The 21,655-nt window shown below is 35.6% G+C and overlaps 1 protein-coding gene across 2 annotated transcripts in view; it reads left to right on the top strand.

Annotated features, from left to right (window-relative positions):
* The window catches only part of PCSK2 (proprotein convertase subtilisin/kexin type 2), a 137,099-nt gene that overhangs the window by 50,863 nt on the left and 64,581 nt on the right, over positions 1-21,655 (top strand). For both annotated transcript variants that reach the window (XM_070732583.1, XM_070732582.1), the window contains exons 3-5: positions 9,092-9,205; positions 11,658-11,766; positions 17,350-17,387. In XM_070732583.1, coding sequence (XP_070588684.1) covers positions 9,092-9,205; positions 11,658-11,766; positions 17,350-17,387 — 261 coding nt within the window. The remainder of the gene's footprint in view (positions 1-9,091; positions 9,206-11,657; positions 11,767-17,349; positions 17,388-21,655) is intronic.

Here is a 21,655-nt window from a genome sequence, read left to right as displayed (position 1 = left end):
TTGCTGGTTTATTAGCATCCTGTTATTTTATGCACTATGCTTAACTAGAAATATATTAAAACTCAATACCCAAGGGTCGTTTTTCCTTTTGATGTTTTCCAATCACAAGGCCATCTTTGGAAATAAGTGGACTTTTTTCCTCTAATGAAGAACCAATGAGAAACATGCTAGTAATTTAGTCATGCAAGGATAGAAATTCTTAATATGGGCAGAAGGATGCCACTATTAGCAGACTAGATTAGAGGATTATAAACACAGAGGTTTATTACTTATATAAGAGAAAGGAATACATTATAGTTTTAGTTTTATAATGTTTCGGGTATGACCCTAAAAATATAAAGAATGGATTTGGAAAATATTCATTTGCAAAATGTTTATTGAGCAAACATGAACGTTGGGTATCTGTATTAAAAACTTTGCATGTGGATTTTTTCCTTATCAAATCTATTCTCTTACAGATTCTGAATCTTTAGTCAGAAAACTGATAGCCATTATTTCAAATACCTCAAGAATCAAAGGTCCCTAGATGGTATTGAGATAGATGTATAGCTTGTGAGAATAAAATATTATAACATTATTTCAAATACTGTATAGTCTACATTTTTCTCCTTTAAAAAAAATGTTAAAGTTAAGGAAATAAAGGGAATTAACAATCTCATTAGATCTTCATCAAATAAAGTGACATTTAAAATAAATTGGCACAAAGCAAGCCATAAAACTAGAATTTCATATGCTAAAATCATTAAGTAAAACAGCAAAACAAAATTTAAAAAAGATGTATCATTAAGGAAAAACTGTTGTTAGCATATCTACTACATTACCTGAAATTGATATATTTCATTGCTTGAAATTGATGTATCTTTTTTCTTGTACAGTGTAGAACATTCCAGAGTAAAAACAGTGCATTCAAAGGGATTCATTTGATGAAGCATTTATGATGACGTATTACAGAACTATCTTTGATTCTTGACAGAATTATTGAAATCATTGCTTTTTGAATTGCCTTATACTATGGGTCCATCATCCAGGTTAGCTGATATAAGACAGAAACTGTGGATAATTAGAGCAGAGATCTTCAAATTTAAGACTTGTGGACTTCAACTTCCAGCTGGCTGGAGAATTCTGGAAGTTGAAGTCCACAATTGTTAAAGTTGCCAAATTTGGGGACCCCTGGGTTTGAGCGTTAAATTTCTACATTGTTTTGTAGAAATACTGTCATACAGGGGTTCAAACCCTTGGCCATGGGCCATTACCAGGCTGGGGCTCACTCAGAAATGGGCCATGGAAGCATGTGTTGCTTGCACAAATGGAGATGCGCTCACATGGAACCATCTCCTCTCCCCCCACACCAGTCCGCAAATCTGAAGGGTTGTAGTGCTGCTGCTGTAATACATAACTGTTAGAATCTATTAGAAATACAGATATGATGAGGGCAAATAACTGTTTTATACAAGCACAGAAGAGGTATTAATCAAGGGGAAAATTCAAGCCAAAGGTGTAACACCCCCTCTCTCAACTTCACCACCAATGGCTTTACCTGGTTCATCTCTCATCTAGTGCTTGTAAGATTGTATCTTACTATTATTTAACTTCACTCAAAGAAGAAAAGGGAAACAACATTGAAATATGCTGTTCAAAAATGATTTGAAAATGAAAATTCCCACTGTGTCTAAGTAAACAATGATCTTCAATAATGGTAGTTATTTTTGTCTCTTGTTTTACTTATAGTCCCCCCCCCCCCATTTACATGATGTTAGGCTTACAGCTGTAAAATTGGGAATACTTTTCTCTTGAATTGATTATTAATTCTCATCTCATTTATAAATATTTCAAACTGTGCTCACAAGGATACATTGCCTTAAGACAGGCTCTTGTCACATAATTCCATTTATTCCTCCATGAGTGAAGTCTCTGAGCCTGGTAAAAAGAGCTAGTGACACTCAGTGAATACAAGATGCAGATGAAGGTGAATAAGAACAAAATACATGTACCCGCATATATCTAGCCCTCCTGCAAAGGATGGTTTAAACATGATTCTTTGTCATTTGAGATATTTTACTTCAATTATTTAAAAGCAGAAGCTGAGTTGACTATTAAGATTTGGGGAAACTGTTATCCTTTCTTGGCCAGATCTGATGACCCCTACTAAATTCATATTGAAATTTGCTAATATGTCTCTTCATCGTCATCACTCATTTGATATCAGTGATGGGCTGTCAAAATTTTTACTGCCACATTGTGGGTGTGACTTATTTTGCTGGTGTGGCTTGATTGTCATGTGACCGGGTAGGAATGGCTTGCTGGTCATGTGACCAGCTAGAGGTGGTTTGACAACCATGTGACCTGGGTGGCTTAAAGGTCATGTGACTGGGAGGGAGTGGATTACCGACCAAGATAAGTTTTCAAATAGGGGATTGGACTCTTTTTGAGTTGATTAAGTTACATTATTTGAATAGCCACAAAAAGAACAAATGATAGACAGCATTATTTGTTGAGGAGCACAGTAATATTTTAAGGTTTTGTACTGAATACACAAGGTTCAGTATGATAACCGATTAGGCAAGTAGCTCAATTTTCTTTAATTGCTATAAAAGATCAGTTCTAGATAATGATTAAAATGATTAAAGCTATGGGTAAAAATATACTATTTAATTATTTCCTGTTTTAAAAGTAAGTAATGGTCATATTAAGGTACTAGAGAAGGAAGGACAATAAAAAAACATATTAAGTATTCAATAAATAGTGTATAAACATACTACCCCCACTGTGTTCCCCCCCCCACGGGGGCAGCAGCCCACTACTGTTTGATATACTTGAAATAATGTTTCACTGATTAGCTTCTTTCAGACAAAACATTGGCCTCAGTGCCTTGAGTATCTGCTGAGTGTGGCAAAGGAACATATGACCACATGAAATCATGCATTTTATGTACTTGCATGAGACATCATGACATTATTGCAAAACTACGTTTTTTGAGCAATGATATTATGGTACACCTGTTCTGACATCACTGTGGCTTGTTACAAACTTTGTTGCATAAAGATAATAATAATAATAATAATAATAATAATAGTAGTAGTAGTAGTAGTAGTAGTAGTAGTAGCAATAGAAGAAGAAGAAGAAGAAGAAGAAGAAGAAGAAGAAGAAGAAGAAGAACAACAACAACAACAACAACAACAACAACAACAACAACAACAGAGTTGAAAGGGACTTAGAGGTCTTCTAGTCTAACCCCCTGCTTAAACAGGAAACTCTACACCACTTCAAACAAATGGTTAGCCAACATCTTCTTAAAAACTTCCAGTGTTGGAGCATTCACAACTTTTTTGGGCAAGCTGTTCCACTGATTAATTATGCTGTCAGGAAATTTTTCCTTAATTCTAAGTTACTTCTCTTCTTATTTAGTTTCCACCCATTGCTTATTGTTTTACCCTCAGGTGCTTTGGAGAATAATTCGACTCCCTCTTCTTTGTGGCAACCCGTGAGATATTGGAAGACTGCTATCATGTCTCCAGTAGTCCTTCTTTTCATTAAGCTAGGCATACCCAGTTCCTGCAACCATTCTTCATATGTTTTAGCTTCCCCATAGGAGCTGGTGAAGCAGCAAAAATACATTCCAATCAACCCAATCAACCCATTCCAATCCCTAAAAAGAGGCATGCAGCAAAAAGTTGTAGGTGCTCCAACACTGGAGGTTTTTATGAAGAGATTTGGACAACTATATTGTAGGATTTCCTGCCTGAACAGAAGGTTGGATTAGAAGACCTCCAAAATCCCTGTTATTCTATCAAGGGTACTTCAGCAAATACATCTTTCTTGCTTCCCTCTGATAAAATAGATAAAAAGTAATTCACCACTGTGTTCCCAAGCTATTAATGTTTCCAGACTTTTCATAGTCTGAAAAGAACAGGGAGAAAAGATTTGTAGATATAAGGTGACGTTTTCCTGCCATTATTCCTCTCTGATGAAACCTTAACAACTTGTCCTGGGCTATTAAAAAAGCTCTCAGACTGATAAAAGGCTTTTTTTCAGCATCACAACAATATGTATTTTAAAACCAAATATAACCATGCCCCTTGGTGAATTTCCTAAAGCTGGGGGCATATACAATGGGTAGTGAGATATTCCTACGTATCATGGCTATAGCTCTATCATTTATTAAAAGAATTAAAGTGAAAACTATCATAGATGTATCCGTGCAATTGGAAAAAAATGATTCAGGGAGTTTGTATAAGTGTTACTAAGGAAATTGCTAACATTGCACAGTCACCAATTCCTTAAAAAAATCTTTATTAAATTTCAAAAACAAACATTAAAATATAAACTAACACAAGGAAAAGATGGTAAAATAAATAACAAGGTAAGTTAAAATGTGACAAAGATGCATCAAACAAACATATAGCAAAAGTGACCTTGACATTTTCAGTACAAAGTTAATAATACAATACAACAACTTCTCCCTAAGTTTAAATTGATTTCTGAATATTAACTCTTAGGAAACATATTCAACTGTTCCAAAATGCAGATACGGATTACTGTATTTCAAACTAAATAAGAAACTACAGAAACAATCTCCCCCCAAAAATTCTATTAAATGATCTCTTTTCACTTGAAAAAAAAATTCTCTTTTTGTTCACATTTTCATTTATGAAAAATAAAACTATTGTTTAATGTATCAGATTGCATAGATGTCTATACGCTTAGTTGTTGGTTTATCATTTATGTTTAACTTTGTATTAGATTGGGCAAGTATAGAATCAGCTGTAAGTTTCACTCTGACATGGAATTCCCATGAAGAATATTTTTGATTGACATATCCCCAAATGACTTTTCACAATAATTCATGTATTGTAAGAATGAAGCAAGAGTTCTAAAGAAAAAAAAAGTGATGTGAACCTTTTGATGTCTTCATAAATTAAGACATGTTTTTCTAGATTTTCTGGTATAGATTTTTCTAGATTCCCTGTAATCTGATATACTCAAATGTACACTGTGAGAAGTTACTAATAATACAGCCCAAGTTGGAAAGGATCACAGACTTTGTTTTGTTTTAATTCATTAACAACTGTATGTTTTTAAAACTTTAGACTTTTGACAAAGCAGGTAGAAAACTGATTACATTGGAGATGATGAGAATTTTTTTTAAAAAAATAAATAAATTAGGGGATGTTTTCCTCTGAATATTAAAAATATTATTAAATAAATGAGGGAGATGAGATAAAACATATTTTTAAAAATAGGAAATATGAAGAAGTGAATAAAATTATACTAGATAATTTTGATATATTACGTTACATTGGCAACATTCAGTCTCGAAAGACTATGGTATCATGCTCTGGAAAGAGTTCCTAGAACAGCATCTAGTGTGGATAAAAAGGCCAATCTGAGAGTGGCAATCTCTTCCACACTGAGGGCAGATCCATTCTGTCCACTGCCCATCCCCCAGATTTCGCTGGTTCTGGGACTGCCTTTATGCCTCAGCCTGCCGAATATGTGTCTTCTCTAAACAGAGAATGCCATGCTGTGTCTTTAGCTTCCAAGCTGAATCATCTGAGATCAAGGTTTCCCAGCTATTAATATTCATTCCCAAGGCCTTTAAATCCTTCTTATAGATATCCTTATATATACTATGGTCTCCCTCTGGGGTACTTTCCCTGCACTAGTTTACCATACAGGAGGTCTTTCGGAATCTGCCCATCATCCATTCTCACAACATGCCTAAGCCAGTGAAGACGTCGCTATTTCAATAGTGTATACATGTTAGAAATTCCAGCACATTCCAAGACTGCACTGTTTGGAACTTTGTCATTCTAGGTGATGACAAGAATAGTTCGGAGACAGTGCACATGGAAGGTGTTCAACTTTCTCTCTTGTCATGCATAAGGGGTCCAAGACTCGCTGCAATGCAATTTTTGGAAGTTCTATTTGCTTCTTCCTAGGTTGTGAGAGAGGAACTATCCCAAAATTACCTAGTCAGATTGCTGCTGTGAAGGGCTACCAAAATCTTTACCAGCACACTGCATTTTCTTTCAACATCTTTCAGTGCGAATTGTGTGCTCTGGGGTGGAGCTCCATTTTCACTGCTTCACTGCATTCCTCCCCATCCGGGCAGTAGCCTACCCCTGGATTGCTGTTATTGTTTTAGTCTAAGGTGAGACTAAAACCTGAAATATCCTAATTTCTAGCCCAGCATCTTTAACCATTACACCATACTGACCCTCATAAACCATACTAGATATTTATTTGCTCATGCTATATTGTAAAGATCCTTGCATTGAAAAACATACCCTAATTCAAATCAGCTCAAGGTTTCCTAACCAAATTGTTCTGCATGCTGCATCATTCTGCCTCTTCATCTGCCCTAATACTTACCATGTTGCATTTTAGGATTGGCTTGCAAAATAGGTGAAGGCTTACAAAATAGGTGAATATTTTAGGACACCAAGTGATGAGTGTCAGCCTCATCACATACCGTTCACCCTTTGTAACATGCCACAGCTCGGTTTTAAAACCATTCACAATTGGCTCGTTTCCAGCGGTTACATTTTCATTACCTCTGTATCTTTCTCATTCTCATCATGAAATGTTCAGTGATAACTCTTTAATCCTTTTCTGAATCCTTCTATCTCAGTAATGGTAGTATTCTATTGTTCAATTATAAGCTTTAAAAAGCATTTGTGTATGCTATCTGCTCTCACTAGCTGCAGCTCTGTAGATTTCATAATTAGATATCCCTATATGAGAACAAAAACAAGCTTTGTATTTCATTTTCTCTGTATATTCCACCTTCACATTATCTATGCCATTCAATTTGGCTCCTGAACGAGTAGGTTCTAGCAGTTGAATTGTTCCTATTTGTACTTGAAAGTTTCAGCTACTGCCACTGTTCTTCCTGTTCAAAATTTCCACCATTCTTTGATTACATTTGAACTGAACTCAGGGAAGATCTGCTGGCAATCCACCTCTAGCTTGAGCATAAATGGCAGGTGAAAAAGTAGGACACAAGTGCCTATAGAAACAAGTATGGACAAGGACTTCTAATGCATTTGGGTCTTATAATTAAGATGTTCATTATTGTTCTGTTGTTCTTTTTCCTAAAGATTTCTTAAGCAACCCTTTTTACATTTTGGTGACTATGAAAATATGTTACTGGGAATGTGTTGGTCAACACTCAGGGGAAATGGCTTAAAATAACTATGTACTTAGCAGTAAAATGTGTTTCTTTGATTTTGAACTAATCTTCTTCTCCCCTATAAATTTTGATAACACGTATAACTTCAATTTTTTAAAAGAAATATTACACAAGATCTAGGAGAAGATATAATCAGATTCTCTGAACTTACTTCATAACTTTCATAATTCCTCAGTATGAGTCCCAAAATGATGCTGTAGTTAGAATCCAAACAAAGCCTAAACATGTGTTACCAATATAGTTTAGTTTAGTTTAGTTTATTTAGATTTGTATGCCGACCCTCTCCGAAGACTCGGGGCGGCTAACAACAATAAAAAACAATGTAACAAATCTAATATTAAAAAGTAATCTAAAAACCCCAATTTAAGAGACCAATCATACCAACAAACATACCATGTATAAATTCTATAAGCCTAGGGGGAAGGGAGAAAAAAATTTCAATTCCCCCATGCCTGACGACAGAGGTGGGTTTTAAGGAACTTGCAAAAGGCAAGGAGGGTGGGGGCAACTCTGATATCTGGGGGGAGCTGGTTCCAGAGGGTCGGGGCCACCACAGAGAAGGCTCTTCTCCTGGGTCCTGCCAAATGACATTGTTTAGTCGACGGGACCTGGAGAAGGCCAACTCTGTGGGACCTAACCAGTCGCTGGGATTCGTGCGGCAGAAGGTGGTCCCGGAGATATATAGCTATAGCTCCTTGATTACATGATCCATCTTCCTCAATCAATTTTCCCTGATATATACACTAGCAAGGTTCTTTTATAATGCCAAGAATCTTTTGAGCGACTTTATTGGAAGAAGCCTGTGAACCTACTAAATATAAATAATTTATAGATTCCATTGGATATTATCCCATAGGGTTTTTTCCCAGAATTCTTGGATATATGAATTTATATGTGAGTTAATTAAACCAGTCTAACAAATACCAGTAACAAAAATCAATAGCCAAGCTACGCCCCATTCATTGGTTGATAAAATTGTCTCATTTTGGACAAAATATATGATATAATATTAATATGATAAAAACTCTTCATTAAAAGTTCATTCTTCTGGCAGTTTTGTCAGGCATAGATGAACCAAAAATGACTCACCAATTATTCTGTATTTATTTTTACAATTACAAGTTGCATTCTGAACAGAGTGGCACTTTCCCGTTTACTGTTGTGCATTTATATATTTAAGGAAAAACACCTATAAAAGGAAAATAGGTACAATTGGTAAGGAAAAACTGCAAATCATATCTGAATGTTATTTCTTTCAGTTATTTTCAAAGATAAGGATGAGAATATTTGCATACAAAGATAATTTGATATTCTTTTTCTGGGAAGCATAAACAACTTTGCCCAAAACTCATGTTGTAGCCGCTGGCTTTCTTGTGATGTAAAATAGGATTGTCTGTGACATAAAACTGAGATGGGAAAAGTTGGTGGAGCCAATAGAAATATTTAATCTCCAAAATAATCTATATCCTATCCAGATTGTGGTATGCCTCCCAAAGTCAGTTTTTATGAGATGGGTAGCTATACAAATTAGATAAATAAATACCCCACCAAGTTATTGAACAATTATTAAGTTTAATGTATATAATTCAAGCTACCATGAATTCTGCTGAATTTTAGTAAGATAGTAAAATAATTCAGGGAATGGAAAGGAAGCAACTAGCATATGGTTTTCCCAGTTGCAATATATGGCTGTGAAAGTTGTACCATAAGAAAGGCTGATTTTGACCTTTACTTTGTATCCTCTTGAGTTCATCAGAATAGAGCCATACTATGTACCAATAATAAAATTACATCTTCTTTAGAATGCTTGCTTCTGCGCTTCTAATTGTGAAACAAGGTAAACAAAAATGCTTATGTTCTTTTACAAGCTCCAATGGAGTATAATATTGACTTTTGCAGGTAAAGAAAGTTGTGCAGCAGGAAGGTTTTGGGAGGAAGAAGAGAGGATACAGAAACATCAATGAAATTGTCATCAACATGGACGATCCTTTATTTACAAAACAGTGGTACTTGGTAAGCAGACCCTTTCCTTCTTCACAGCAGGAGAACGTATTGCCTAATATGAGCCCCTCAGACAGAATGTGAGATAAAACAATCGAATGATTCTGAAATGAAATTTAGTTATTTTTGGCAAATTGTAAGCTCTTTTAAAGCTCCCTGTATTGCCTTGGAAAATTTTAAATCAAGAAAGTTGGTGTGGATAAATTAGATGGATTATTTCATCAAATTTCAATTACACCCTGCAGTTGGGACTAAGTTACCTTCCTCTCCCCTTCCTTCCCTGTCCAATATGGAGCTACTAGATTAATATTGGGGATGGGCTCCTGGAAAAAAAGAGATAAAGGGAGAGGATCAGGGTGAAGAAATTATATGCAATAAAGGAGACATATCTTTGAACTGACAGGATGAACTCTATTCATAACACAGTAATAGTCTGCTTAGGGGAACTACCATCTTTGGGCCATTTCCTCACTGGTCCAATATTCACTTGGCTGATACAGAGCTGCATAAAATTTCAAGTGATCTAGCCAGGTGAAAACCATGGAAGCCAGTCTGCCTGTTGGCTAATTTGTACTGTACTGGATAAAAGATAGGTTGATCTCCATATAAAATTTATCAATTCAATCTAAATACTGGCTAATGTAGAGGTGTACTAGCCTGTAAGTAGATTTCCCTGCTCAAAAACCCCCTTGGTCAGAGACAAAAAATAGTATGATTTGAGGACAGGTGACAGATGCAGGTAGGTCTTTGCTTTTGCGCACTCAGATTATTTTTCCATAGCCTTCTGCCTGCAACATTTTTAACTGACTCAATTTCAGTTACATTAACTGTAACTCTCTTACACCAGTCCTAACTCCAATGAGTGAACATGCCACTTTTAAAACAAGCTTTTTAAAGGGAATTAAGTTTCTCACTTGCACACAAATGATTTCTATATCTAAATATTACTAGATATCCATATGAGAACAAGAGCTACACTGCTAGGATAATTAATATATCAATTATCTTTAAATTACAAATTTCATTGAAAGCACAATTTTTGTCCTTATAATAAATTAGTGTGTCCTGTTCCATGGAGAATTTTTATGCCCACTGTAAATAAGGGCTCAAGCTATGAAGTGAGACCCATATCAGCAATTGGACAAGACTAGATATAGTAATTCAGGACCTTGGCCAGTTCCACATATCTGCTAGATTAGAGGCTAGCAACTATGTAATTACAAATTGAATTGATTCCATTTGTTTGTGTTTATTTATCAAATACATATGGCTGCCCATCTACCAGAAGGAATTCTAGATAGTAAACAAGAATAAAGACATGGATTTACATCTAGGCTTGGAAAGTCTTTTGAAAGCTTTGCCTTTCGAAGGCTATAGTTAACTTTTTCTTATAGTGTCCATCTGGAGTCTGGTTTTTATAACAGTTTCTTCTTAGTAGATGTACGAGGAGGTAAGCACTAAGGAAAATATTAAGGAATGTTCCTCAACCTTTCCTGCTAATTCAAAGAGGCTAAATAGTAACCTTCCCAGTCGCAATGCAGCAGCAACATACCTGTGTGTCACAATGGATTAATATAGAAAGCCAATTCAGAAGAACAAGATCAGGTCTTCATGTATCTTAAAGTATCTGTGGCTGGTGGGATTTTGATCCTCGGTCATGGCATTTAAAACCATTCTTCTCTATTTTTATTTTGCCCTTGATTTTACTACTCTAGAGAGCTTTGCATATCAGGTCTGGCTTTCATGATTATTTTAATGCAAACTGCTATGCAGCTTCTTTTTTATATTTTAATTTGATATTTAATGAATGAGTTGGTTGGAAAGTATCCTGTGGAGTTATAACAAATACTTATTTAATTTGAAATTTAATTTGTTCTGAGTGAGGGATCAGCTGAATTGCCACGTTTTAAGACATGGCTATCTGAATAGCAAATGTGTTTTTCTGTCTGATGAGACATAAAATGCTCAGCAGCATAATTCTACTTTATGACAAAACAAGAATGAATATTGTGTTTTCCTTCTCAAAAAGAAAAGTATCTTGGTTCCAAGCTAGCTTTAAAGAGTGCTTTTTTAAAATTATAGTTTCATTGTCCTCATCCACCAGATGTTCCAGAGCAAGAAGCACTCCACATGCTCAGAGCTGAGACCTTGCCATTTCCCCATACTTCATACAATCAATTGTTGAGTTGTGCCATTCAAACTGCACTTTAAATAGCCCCCCACTACAGCAGTGGCATCCATCAAACAATGAAATCTATTAAGCCTCTTTCATTGTGACTTAAATGAGATCCACATTCTATGTTAGTATTTTTGGATTTGTGCCTCTTTTTGGGCTGCATTTTCAAGGAAATGAAGGCCACTTGATGGCAGATGAATCAGAAGAAATCTCAGTGGATGTAAACATTTTGCTTTGTGCCAAGCAAATTAATCTCTTACGATTTTTGTTTGAAATGTGTTGCATTAGATCAACACTGGACAAGCAGATGGGACTCCTGGCCTTGATTTAAATGTGGCTGAAGCCTGGGAGCTGGGCTACACAGGAAAAGGAGTAACGATAGGAATTATGGATGATGGTAAGTGAAAACTAAAATATCATGACTCTCTTGTAAATTTCACCCTTCATTGTAACAAGGAATGCAATTTAACATTAAAACTTGCTCCACTATTCACTTCCTTCAACATTTTGGAATGTTAATTAAAAAACGTAGAAGATATTCAGTCATAATTTTTAATAACAAATCATCATCCAGACAAAGTTTCCTTTGCATACAGTCTGTGTATACTGTAATGAGAATTTCTTAAATCCAGCATTTAGTTAAAGCACATTAGTTTACTAATTTGGAAAAGGGCTAGCAGAAATAAACGTTGAATTAATTGTCATGTGAATGTGTGTTCTTTGTGTGTTTCCACCAATGTACTTCTAAAAAGAAAGAAAGAAAAGACAGAAAGACATTTTAATGCCTTCCTCCATTTACCTGAGCTGGATTTTTAATCTGCATTGTAACCTTTCCCTCACAGTGCTAAAATAATCAGAAAAGTTGCTAAAAATAATCAGAAAATTCCCCAGGGGCCAATTCTTGCTCTACTGATGCTCCACTGGATAAATGTGGCTGCTTGTCTACCGAAAATATTATCCATTTGCACTTGATTCACAATTCCCTGGCTCCTTTATTTGGATTCAAAAAGAAACTTTTTACATTTTTCAGTAACTGAATGCAACTAAGAGTTTCTGTGTCCAAGATCTCCCAATTTATGTTTTTGGATTAGGAAGAACAAGGCAAGCATAGCATGGAACACTGCAAATTTCTATCATCTAATTGTAGATTGCTACTGATGTGCACCATCTTAGGAACAGCTTTTCTACAATCTTAATTCCATCTATTTTGGATCTTCCTTTGATTTAAGGTTGTTGAGGAATTAGATTGTCGTCAGTCAAAATATCCAAACCCACACCTAACTGGACTTTAATGCAGATTAGTTCCAATTAATTTTGCACTTTCACATTAGGTCACAATTTCTCATAACTGACATCAAAGCACAAATCCGAGAAATTTTTAGACAGCTATAAATACCAAGAGACTTGGAAGTAGAATGGAATAAACAAGGGTGACATTAGAATGAAATATTTTTTTAAAAAAATTGGAAACTCAGAAGAGCTAAGCAATCGGGCAAAAACCATTTTGATGGTTTAGAATTTCAACAAAGATGAAAGACAAGATGGCTAATCAGTCTTCATACTATATGCCAATCCAGAACATCTAACCTCAATCCTCTATAAATCTCTGCAAGCAGAGGGGAGCAATAACCTAAATTCTGACCATCTGTTCTATAGACTGTCTACTAGAACTACATAATCATATGACAGGAAAACCTACTGTAAGGTACAAAATCAACAGTCCAAGTTCCTAAATCCTTGTCTTCAAATTGTTTTCTCCCAGCCTCTTGCTGATTAAAGAGAAGTACACAGATATTGGATGAAAGTAACCAATCTTATATATATATATATAAAATGAATTTCCAAAATAACTTTGATGAAAACTGAAACCTTCTTTTGGAATTATTGATTTTTTTTTTGTTTCATTTCATGAATTTCTGTAAAGAACTTCTCCAATGAAAACTAGTGCAAGAGGGATAATAAGTAATTAGAGAAATGGAACTTACTTAAAGTCTGCAAAGGTTTGCTAGCTACAGGGAACAAAGATTACATTTGTTCATGGAGACACAATTTTTATTCCAGCCACTCCAAAATATCTTTTATGTCCTTTCACATTTCGAGCCTGCTATAGAAGACCATATTAATATTTGATTAAATTTTCTATACTGCTGCTAACGTGGTTTTAGCGGGAAAATATGCCACTTTGCCTAACTAATTTGAAAGAATCAATGTTGTGAGAACAATTAACCAATGCTTCCTTTCAGAAATTGAGGATGTTTTATCACTGGAAGTTTTTAAAAAGAGATTGGACAGTCACTTATCTAAGATGTTAACGTAGGGTTCTCTATTTGAGCAGGGGGCTGGACTAGAAGACCTCCAGGGTCGCTTCCAGCTCTATTCTGATTCAGACTCTGAAGATATTAATTAGCATCATTGAAACAAATAATAAATTGATAGCGGATTTTGTTTGCATTCTCTGGTCATACTGCAATTCTAGGCATTCAAAATTCTGCTTCTCAGCTACAAAACAATGTGCAAATTAACAGATACATATTTCCAGAGATGGTTTAATTAATAGGATGCTTCTGATTGCAGATGATTTGGGATGTAAAGAAAAGGTAACACATAACTGATTGCTACCATAGTGTTATTAGGCAACATTAATAATGCTATATAATAATCATCTCAATATGTGCAGATTACAGTAGTCCCTCACCTATCGCTGGTGTTATGTTCCAGACCCAGCCGCGATAGGTGAAATCCGCGATGGGGAATTTATCGACTGATAGTACTTATTTAAGTATTTATATTGTAATTGTTTGGTAAGTTTTCATTGTTTTAAGTGTTTATAAACCCTTCCCTCACAGTATTTATTTTAGATACAGTATTTAAATACAGTATTTACAATTTTAGATTTTTTTTTTAAAAAAAACCTGCTGATCGAGTTCGGCGGGCTGTTTAAATCTGCCGATCGACTTCCTCAGAAACCCGCGAACCAGCGAAAATCCGCGAATGATTTTTCTCATTAATATTTCTTGAAAACCCACGATGAAGTGAAGCCGCAGTAGGTGAAGCGCGGTATAGCGAGGGACTACTGTACTTTTAATTCAAAACTTTTTTCAGTCCAAAGCTCTCTATTATTGAATGTTCTAAAACTGGAAGTGTTTTAAGATCACTTCTTTTTCAAGCTCAAATATTCCCATGATCAAAACAGACTTTTCCATCCTCAAAACATTAAAGTTGCACTAAACATAGAGAATTCCAAATGCAAAGCAGAGATTTTCAGATCCAGAATACTTTGCAAAATTCTGCAATATTCCCAAGAAGAATCTCTCATGGGATTTTCTGCCTCAGATAATTTGATCTAACTTTGATTCTATACACATTCTAGCAGAGGAAAATCTACAGGAAATAGCAGGGCAATCAAAGCCCAAAGCTGTTGTAGTTGTCATCTTGACATTTTTTATCACACCTTGAAGATGTCCCTTTATATTGGTTATTTTCTGATTTACAAGCAATCTTTGGTGAAATCAGATCCAAGATTTCTTTCAATAGATCTACTACCTTTTGCTGGTTCTTTCCATCATCTCAGTTTCATACATACCTGGTAAGTGTACTGTATTAAAATGAGGCTGAAGTGTAGATGGGGAGCTGAAACTGCACACATAGAAACACCCCATATTCTGAATAAATGGAAATAATCCTGTCTTCCCCTAAGCCTAAATCGCTGGTGAAGTGTGACCATCAAAAATCAAGTGCATTTGCAGATTTATCCAATCTGGTCCCCTCAATACATCTATATAGATGGTAAATCTTTTACTTTCTTTTCCAGAACAGGGACTTAGTTTAAAAATAGGAAGAGGAGGAGGGGGAGGGGAGGAAGAGGAGGAGGGGGAGGGGAGGAGGGGAGGAGGAGAATGTTTGCTCTTATCTATTGGTGGCTTGAAATGGACTGCATAATTGCTAATCATACAAGGCAAATGCATTTAGTGGAATACATTTGTTTTTAATGGAAGGCAGTTTATATTTTACAGTCGAAGGCTGATGCATCTAAATGTTAAATTCTTTACCAAAACAAAACAATGTAATGGCTTTTCTCTAAAGCATAAATTGGAAATGATCCAATTCACCATCATTCTTACAGAAGGAATAGATAACTCATATAGTCCAAGTACTTTGGTTTACAATGGTTATAAATACCAGGCACTATAACCAGAAGTGGGATTCACATAATTTTCCTACTGATTCACCCAGCACTGAAAATGTGATTATGCACTTAGGCACACATTCGGTGCATGCACACAGCCTTCCACGCATGTGCTTTGTTCATGTGTGCACATTTGCATGCATGTGTGTGTTTCTAAATAGAACGTATAGCACCAGGGTGGGAGAGCGAGCCCTCAGGTTGCTACTATCGGTTAGTCCGAATTGGTCCAAGCCAGCTGAATACCAATTTTGACTATAACCAATGTCAAGGGATTTATGGGAATCACAGTCTAAAAGATCTACTAGAATGGGCACTGGATTTTCCAAAACAGTTAGGAAATGCAGCTTTCTTTTAAAATGGCTATTATACAGTTTTATTTCCCTTGCTATAAACATTTCTGAGAGATAATTTGACCCCTAATGATTGGCATTAGGAAATATCTGATGATCTATGTTGAACAGTTTCCAATAAAGCTGAATACTGACTAGTTTGGAGTAATTTGACTAAAGTTCTTCTCCTCTATACTCTTCATGGTATTTTTGAAAATGGAAAAATTTGTGATGAATATATTATCCAATTCAGAAACAGGAAACTAATGCCCTGATAACTGCAGGACAAGTCAGGATATATAAAAAAAGAAGTTCCTAAGGAAAAGGGAGTAACAAGTATTGGTGTTTTATAGAACTGATGTCATGAAAAATGGCAAAAAGGGTACTATGAACGTCATGATTGTCATCTGTATCATAAATTTGGCATTAAATCATGGACATCCAAGGGAGGAGGAGAAAACGAACATCATCATGAGATTAGCATGCAAATAAAATTATTTAAGTTCTTTAGTTAGAAGTCGTTATTGCATAATTGTACCATTTGTATGATAATCTTGTGGCATAATGGCATATCATATGCCCTCTGGTACACGGAGCCCCCCTGTTCTTGATCAGACTCTCCGGGTCCGATCGTATCGCTAAATCATGACCACCAGGGCAAAAACAGAGGTCTGGGGACGGAGCTCCATCTCCAGCCTCCCAACACAGTTCACAGCCACCGGAAGTCTCTGTAAGACTAAACTTTCTTATCAGTAAATCTGACAGCCTAATTTTTGTGTTTCAAATTTGCGCCATATTTCTGAAACGAGCCTAAGGCCCATTTTTTACTTGGGATATGCTTACCTACAAAACAAATGGATTTCACAGCTATTTAAAACATCATGAATTCTACTATTTTTTTCCTTCAATATACAGTGTAGAAATCACAGACACAGAGACATGATTTCAAAGCTTGTCCAGGCCAGGAAACCTCTCTGAGTGAGCAACCTTGTGGTTTGAAGCTCTCCCTTTGGACTTGCCAGTTTATTATTTATAACCAGCTTCTTGTGTATACAAATATAAAGTATTAATTCTTCACTTAACCTAATTACAATGTGAATGTTAATATGTAGCACATAGCATACAAACAAAATCCTGTCAAGGCAGGATGGCTAAATAAACAGAAGAGTATCTAGTTAGTTTTACCTTTGACAAACAGAAGGGTTTTAATTACTTTAAGTAAATGGAAGCTTAAATGGATAATTATTTCCTTAAACTAATCCAGGCATGTAGGTTTGATCCTATCATATCCACAGAGGGCATTCCATATTCTTATAGACATGGATATTTTCCCTAGATACACAGTATAACTTTTAGACTAAAATAAGACAAATAATGAGATGTTTTATTGACAAGATAGGTTTGCCATATCATTGCAATAATCAACAAGTATTTATGGGTTATTGCTGCTATTGATTTTTTACAGGAATTGATTATCTTCATCCAGATTTGGCTGCCAATTATGTAAGTATACCATTTCCTTCAGGTTACGATTTTATATTTTTCTGGCTAGTCATTTTTATATTAAATGTTGGCAGTTAGATGCTTAAGAATATTAATAGCATAACTATTGGTGATTTAGGTGACAAAATGGATATATTAAATATGTACTCTCCATAATAAATGTAGCAAGCTTTAATCTGACAATTTGAGAATTGTGGCAGATATAGGTTCTGTATAGAAAATGACATGGATTTCAAATGCCAAATACATTTTATTACTAATATTTAAATGCCATAATTTAAAAATCTTTATATAAAATAGCTGTCACACAGTGGCAGCAGTCAAGATAATTTACAAAAAGTTATTACCTGAACTGGAAGAAATAAATTTTACATGGATCTGACGTTTAAAAATATTAAATACATAGTATTCTTTCAATCTTATAAAATCACCTTTTTTTCGCTTACAGCTCTACAATGCAAATAATAATAATAATACAAATGCAAAATTAAGTTCTCTCACATTTAGAAGACTCTAGAATGTGATGAGAATTTAAAAATGCCTTATCAATATGCAATTTTAGTCTATGCAAAATTGGTCATAAAAATATTTGGATGCAAAATCACATTTTTAAAATCTAGAAAGAAGTTAGTACAGGGAATCATTGTATAAACGTTGCATAAATGTTTGTAAAATTAGCACCCAGTGAGAGAACTAATTAATCCTGGAATGGTTTATTGATTTCCAAATAAGGTAGATCCCAATGTTAAGGTAATTTCCATTCACTGAACTATATAGAAAAGGTTCGGGTTTCATTGTTTCCATTTAAAAGATCTCAAATGGCAAGGCTGGGACAAATCATGTCTGATACCTTGGTGAATTCCTATCAGTAATAGAAATAATTTTGGGTTAGGTAGGCCAAGAGCTTATCTCAGGAGAAGACAGTTCAACTGGGTTTCCCTGAAAATAAGGTATCTCCTGAAAATAAGCCCTCCGCAACCATATTTAAATGCATGAGTAGCCAGTCCCCGCCATTTTCTCTGGTTAGGGTTAGATGGCAAGAGGAGTCCCATCTTGCTCCATGCACCCCAAAATAAGACTTCCCCCAAAATAAGGCCAAGCACTTATTTCAGGGTTCAAAAAACATGACAGGGTTTAATTTTCAAGGAAACACAGTATTGCTAAACTCAGTTAATGAAAATAAGTCTTCATCAAAAATACACAGAAGGTTAAGACTAGGAATTAATTCACCAATTGATTTGAATAAAAAGTCTCTTAAAGAAACAACAGCAGGCCAGGCAACTGTTTATTAGCTTATTACTCTATTCTTCAGTTGCTTAAATAGCCTTTTTTTAATGGAGCCTAAAATAAAGTGATTAGCTTGAGTAAGCAAGAAATGACAAGAAAGACAGATGGAGGGATGAAGAGGCAGACAGTTAGACAGATGTGGCATGTAATGTACAGAAGAGGCACAGTTATTTTTATTATCCTTAAACAGTGTCATAGAGTACCAAGGATATCATTTTTTCTATCAGAGTACGAAAGAATCAGAACTCAGTCCAGTAAAATTTTATAGTGTGCATAAAATCTACATTATACCATGTTCCAAACTCAGCCTTTTAAAAAGTCTAATGATTAATTAATTCTTTTTGCCCTGGTAGGCTTCAGGTAAATAGCATAATAATCAGAACAGTTGTGGGTTCCTACCAGTGTGTTAGGCAACTCTGCTCCCGTAGTGGACACCAGATTGCGCAATTTGCATGCAACCTCTCTGGTGCCAGTTCATCGGGCAGCGCCATCTTTTTTTCTTGATATTTCCACTTTTTTGCTTTCTGCACATGCATAGAAGCAAACTCTCAGGAGGGAACGCTCATGTATGAGATTTCGGTGATTTTTTTGCACGTGGGCAAAGATGAATAAAGAGGATGTGCGTGCAATGCGCCAGTTTGCAGGTAAGGGCAACCAGCCGCTGAATCAGAATGTTTAGAGAGGGGAATCAACTTAGAGTAAGGTTGAATTTTTGTTCATTCTAGTAAATTCAGAAAATAAACAGAACATAGAGGAATCTTTCAAAATGTATTAAAGACTGAGAGAGGGAGGCAAAAGCAGAGCTTTATGGAATGAAGGATCGTTGCTTCAGATTGATCCCATTCCTTGAAAATGGCAAGTCTTTTAATTTAGGGATAGATCTTTATGCAGGTGGTGGATATAATGAAAGAACAACACTGGGTCTTGTGTTATTTTATAATTACATATATAACTTGCAATGTCTGATTACTTAATAACTTAATTGTCTGATCTATTGGAGCATCCTTTCACTTCTGAGGTGACAAAATGTTATTCATTGAGCTCAAGGCAGTAGGTGCAAGGAAAATTTACAACGTTATTTTAAGGTGTTTTTTTTAAAAGCGAAAATCAATAATGTTGCTTCAACAGAAAGAAGAAAACTCCCTAGAAAAAGAGTTGTTGTGATTTAAGACTCCTATTAGCATTTAGCCTACTCTTTTAGTAACAGGTGGGTTGAGTTGAAGTCACAAATATAAAGAGCCCATTCCAACTCCCTATTTTGGGGAGGAGGGCAATAGCAATAGCATTTGGACTTATTCACCGCTTCACAGTGCTTTACAGCCCTCTCTAAGCAGTTTACAGAGTTGGCATGTATCTCCAACAATCTGCATCCTCATTTTACTGACGTGAGAACAATGGCAGGCTGAGTCAACCTTGAGCCAGTCAGGATCAAACTCCTGGCAGTGGGTAGAGTTAGCTTGCAATATTGCATTCTAACCACTATATCACCATAGCTATGGTGGCTAAGGAATTCGGATTCAATACACAGAGAGAGAGACACACACTTTGTTTTCATCATCTTTCCATGTACAAATTAATTGTTGTTATCAAAAATGATTGATCCAACTGTCTCTCAAATATGTGGCAGCTGCACCTTTAGATGTTGGTGGCATTTACACAGTAGGATAGCTTGGTGCTATAATGACTCATGCTGACGATAGATGGAGTCATGCTCATCATGATTTAACACATCTTTGAAATCTCCCCACAAGAAACCTTCTGTTGGGTGGGAAGAAAAGGCACATGCTGCCAAAAGAAGCAAATTAGAAGCAGAGCTGATGAAATATTGCGCAGAATAGGTGACATTTACAACTGCCCTTTTGAATTTTCTTTGGCAACACAATGTATATAACACAATGTGACAGAATATATAATGGGCTATTTTAAAAAGAGGTGACCAGCGAGGGCAGCATAGTTAAGATGACTTTTAGTTATAGTCCTTGGATGGGGAGAATGGAGTTTCCACTTTGGCTACTGTTGGCTGGAAACATCTGATACTAATGAAAGAGAGTCAGTAGAGAGATCTGAAGAACATTATCAGAAAGAGAGATTACTTATTGTTGTGTCCAGAGGACAGTTGAGGAATATTCCCACCCTTATCCTTGGGCGGGAAAATACATAGTTGAGATTGGCCGGACCTGCCTGGCAGCAGGGGGTATAAATAGCTGCAGGCACTGCCATATTGTTGCTATTGTTACTAGTTCCAGTTGCATATTACCGTTACTACAATTATAATAAACCTTGTGAGTTGCCTGGCCTTCAGTGTCTTATTGGCAGATATTTCACTTATATTCCATCAGTAAGAATAAATAAGAAACAGTAGACTGAATGGAGAAGGTTTAGGTTATTGTCAAAATACTTTTTATGACTGGGACAAATACAGAAGGTGAGCTACATGGACCAATGGCATGGCTTTGCAAGTTGGTGACTGCATTCCCTCATTGAATTAAGCCATAAGCCATAGTGAATTTCATTCATTTATTATATGTATTTATTTATGAAACTGAGCTGATCAACCTGACAGCAGATAGACTCTAGTCAGCTTATAGTATACAAACTCATAATAAACATTAAAAGAGTAAGTGAAATAAAAATATAGAATTATGGAAGATAGTCCAACTTGGTAAGGTTATTCCTGAAGGCCTTACAGAAGGGCCATAATTCTACCGGGTCAGGAAACAGGCATTAAAAGAATTAATGAAACTCTACTTGATTGTTGTAGGCTAAGTTAAAAGAACTTTGAAAGCCAAAAGGTTTTTCTCTGTCCTCTATTATACTAAAGAGAATCAATGTAAAGTCACCTTGAATTTCATTCTCTCTCCCTGTTTCTTTCCAGCACTAAGCTGTTCTTCATGCAACTCTTCTTGGGTTCCTTAATTTGGGCATATCTTAGGTGATGGTGGTTGGGTCTAATGGAGCAATTTATAAATCCTTGAGAGTCA

The sequence above is a fragment of the Erythrolamprus reginae genome, chromosome 1 (assembly GCF_031021105.1).
Source record: "Erythrolamprus reginae isolate rEryReg1 chromosome 1, rEryReg1.hap1, whole genome shotgun sequence".
Taxonomy (NCBI): domain Eukaryota; kingdom Metazoa; phylum Chordata; class Lepidosauria; order Squamata; family Dipsadidae; genus Erythrolamprus; species Erythrolamprus reginae.
This window is presented reverse-complemented; position numbering and strand designations above follow the sequence as displayed.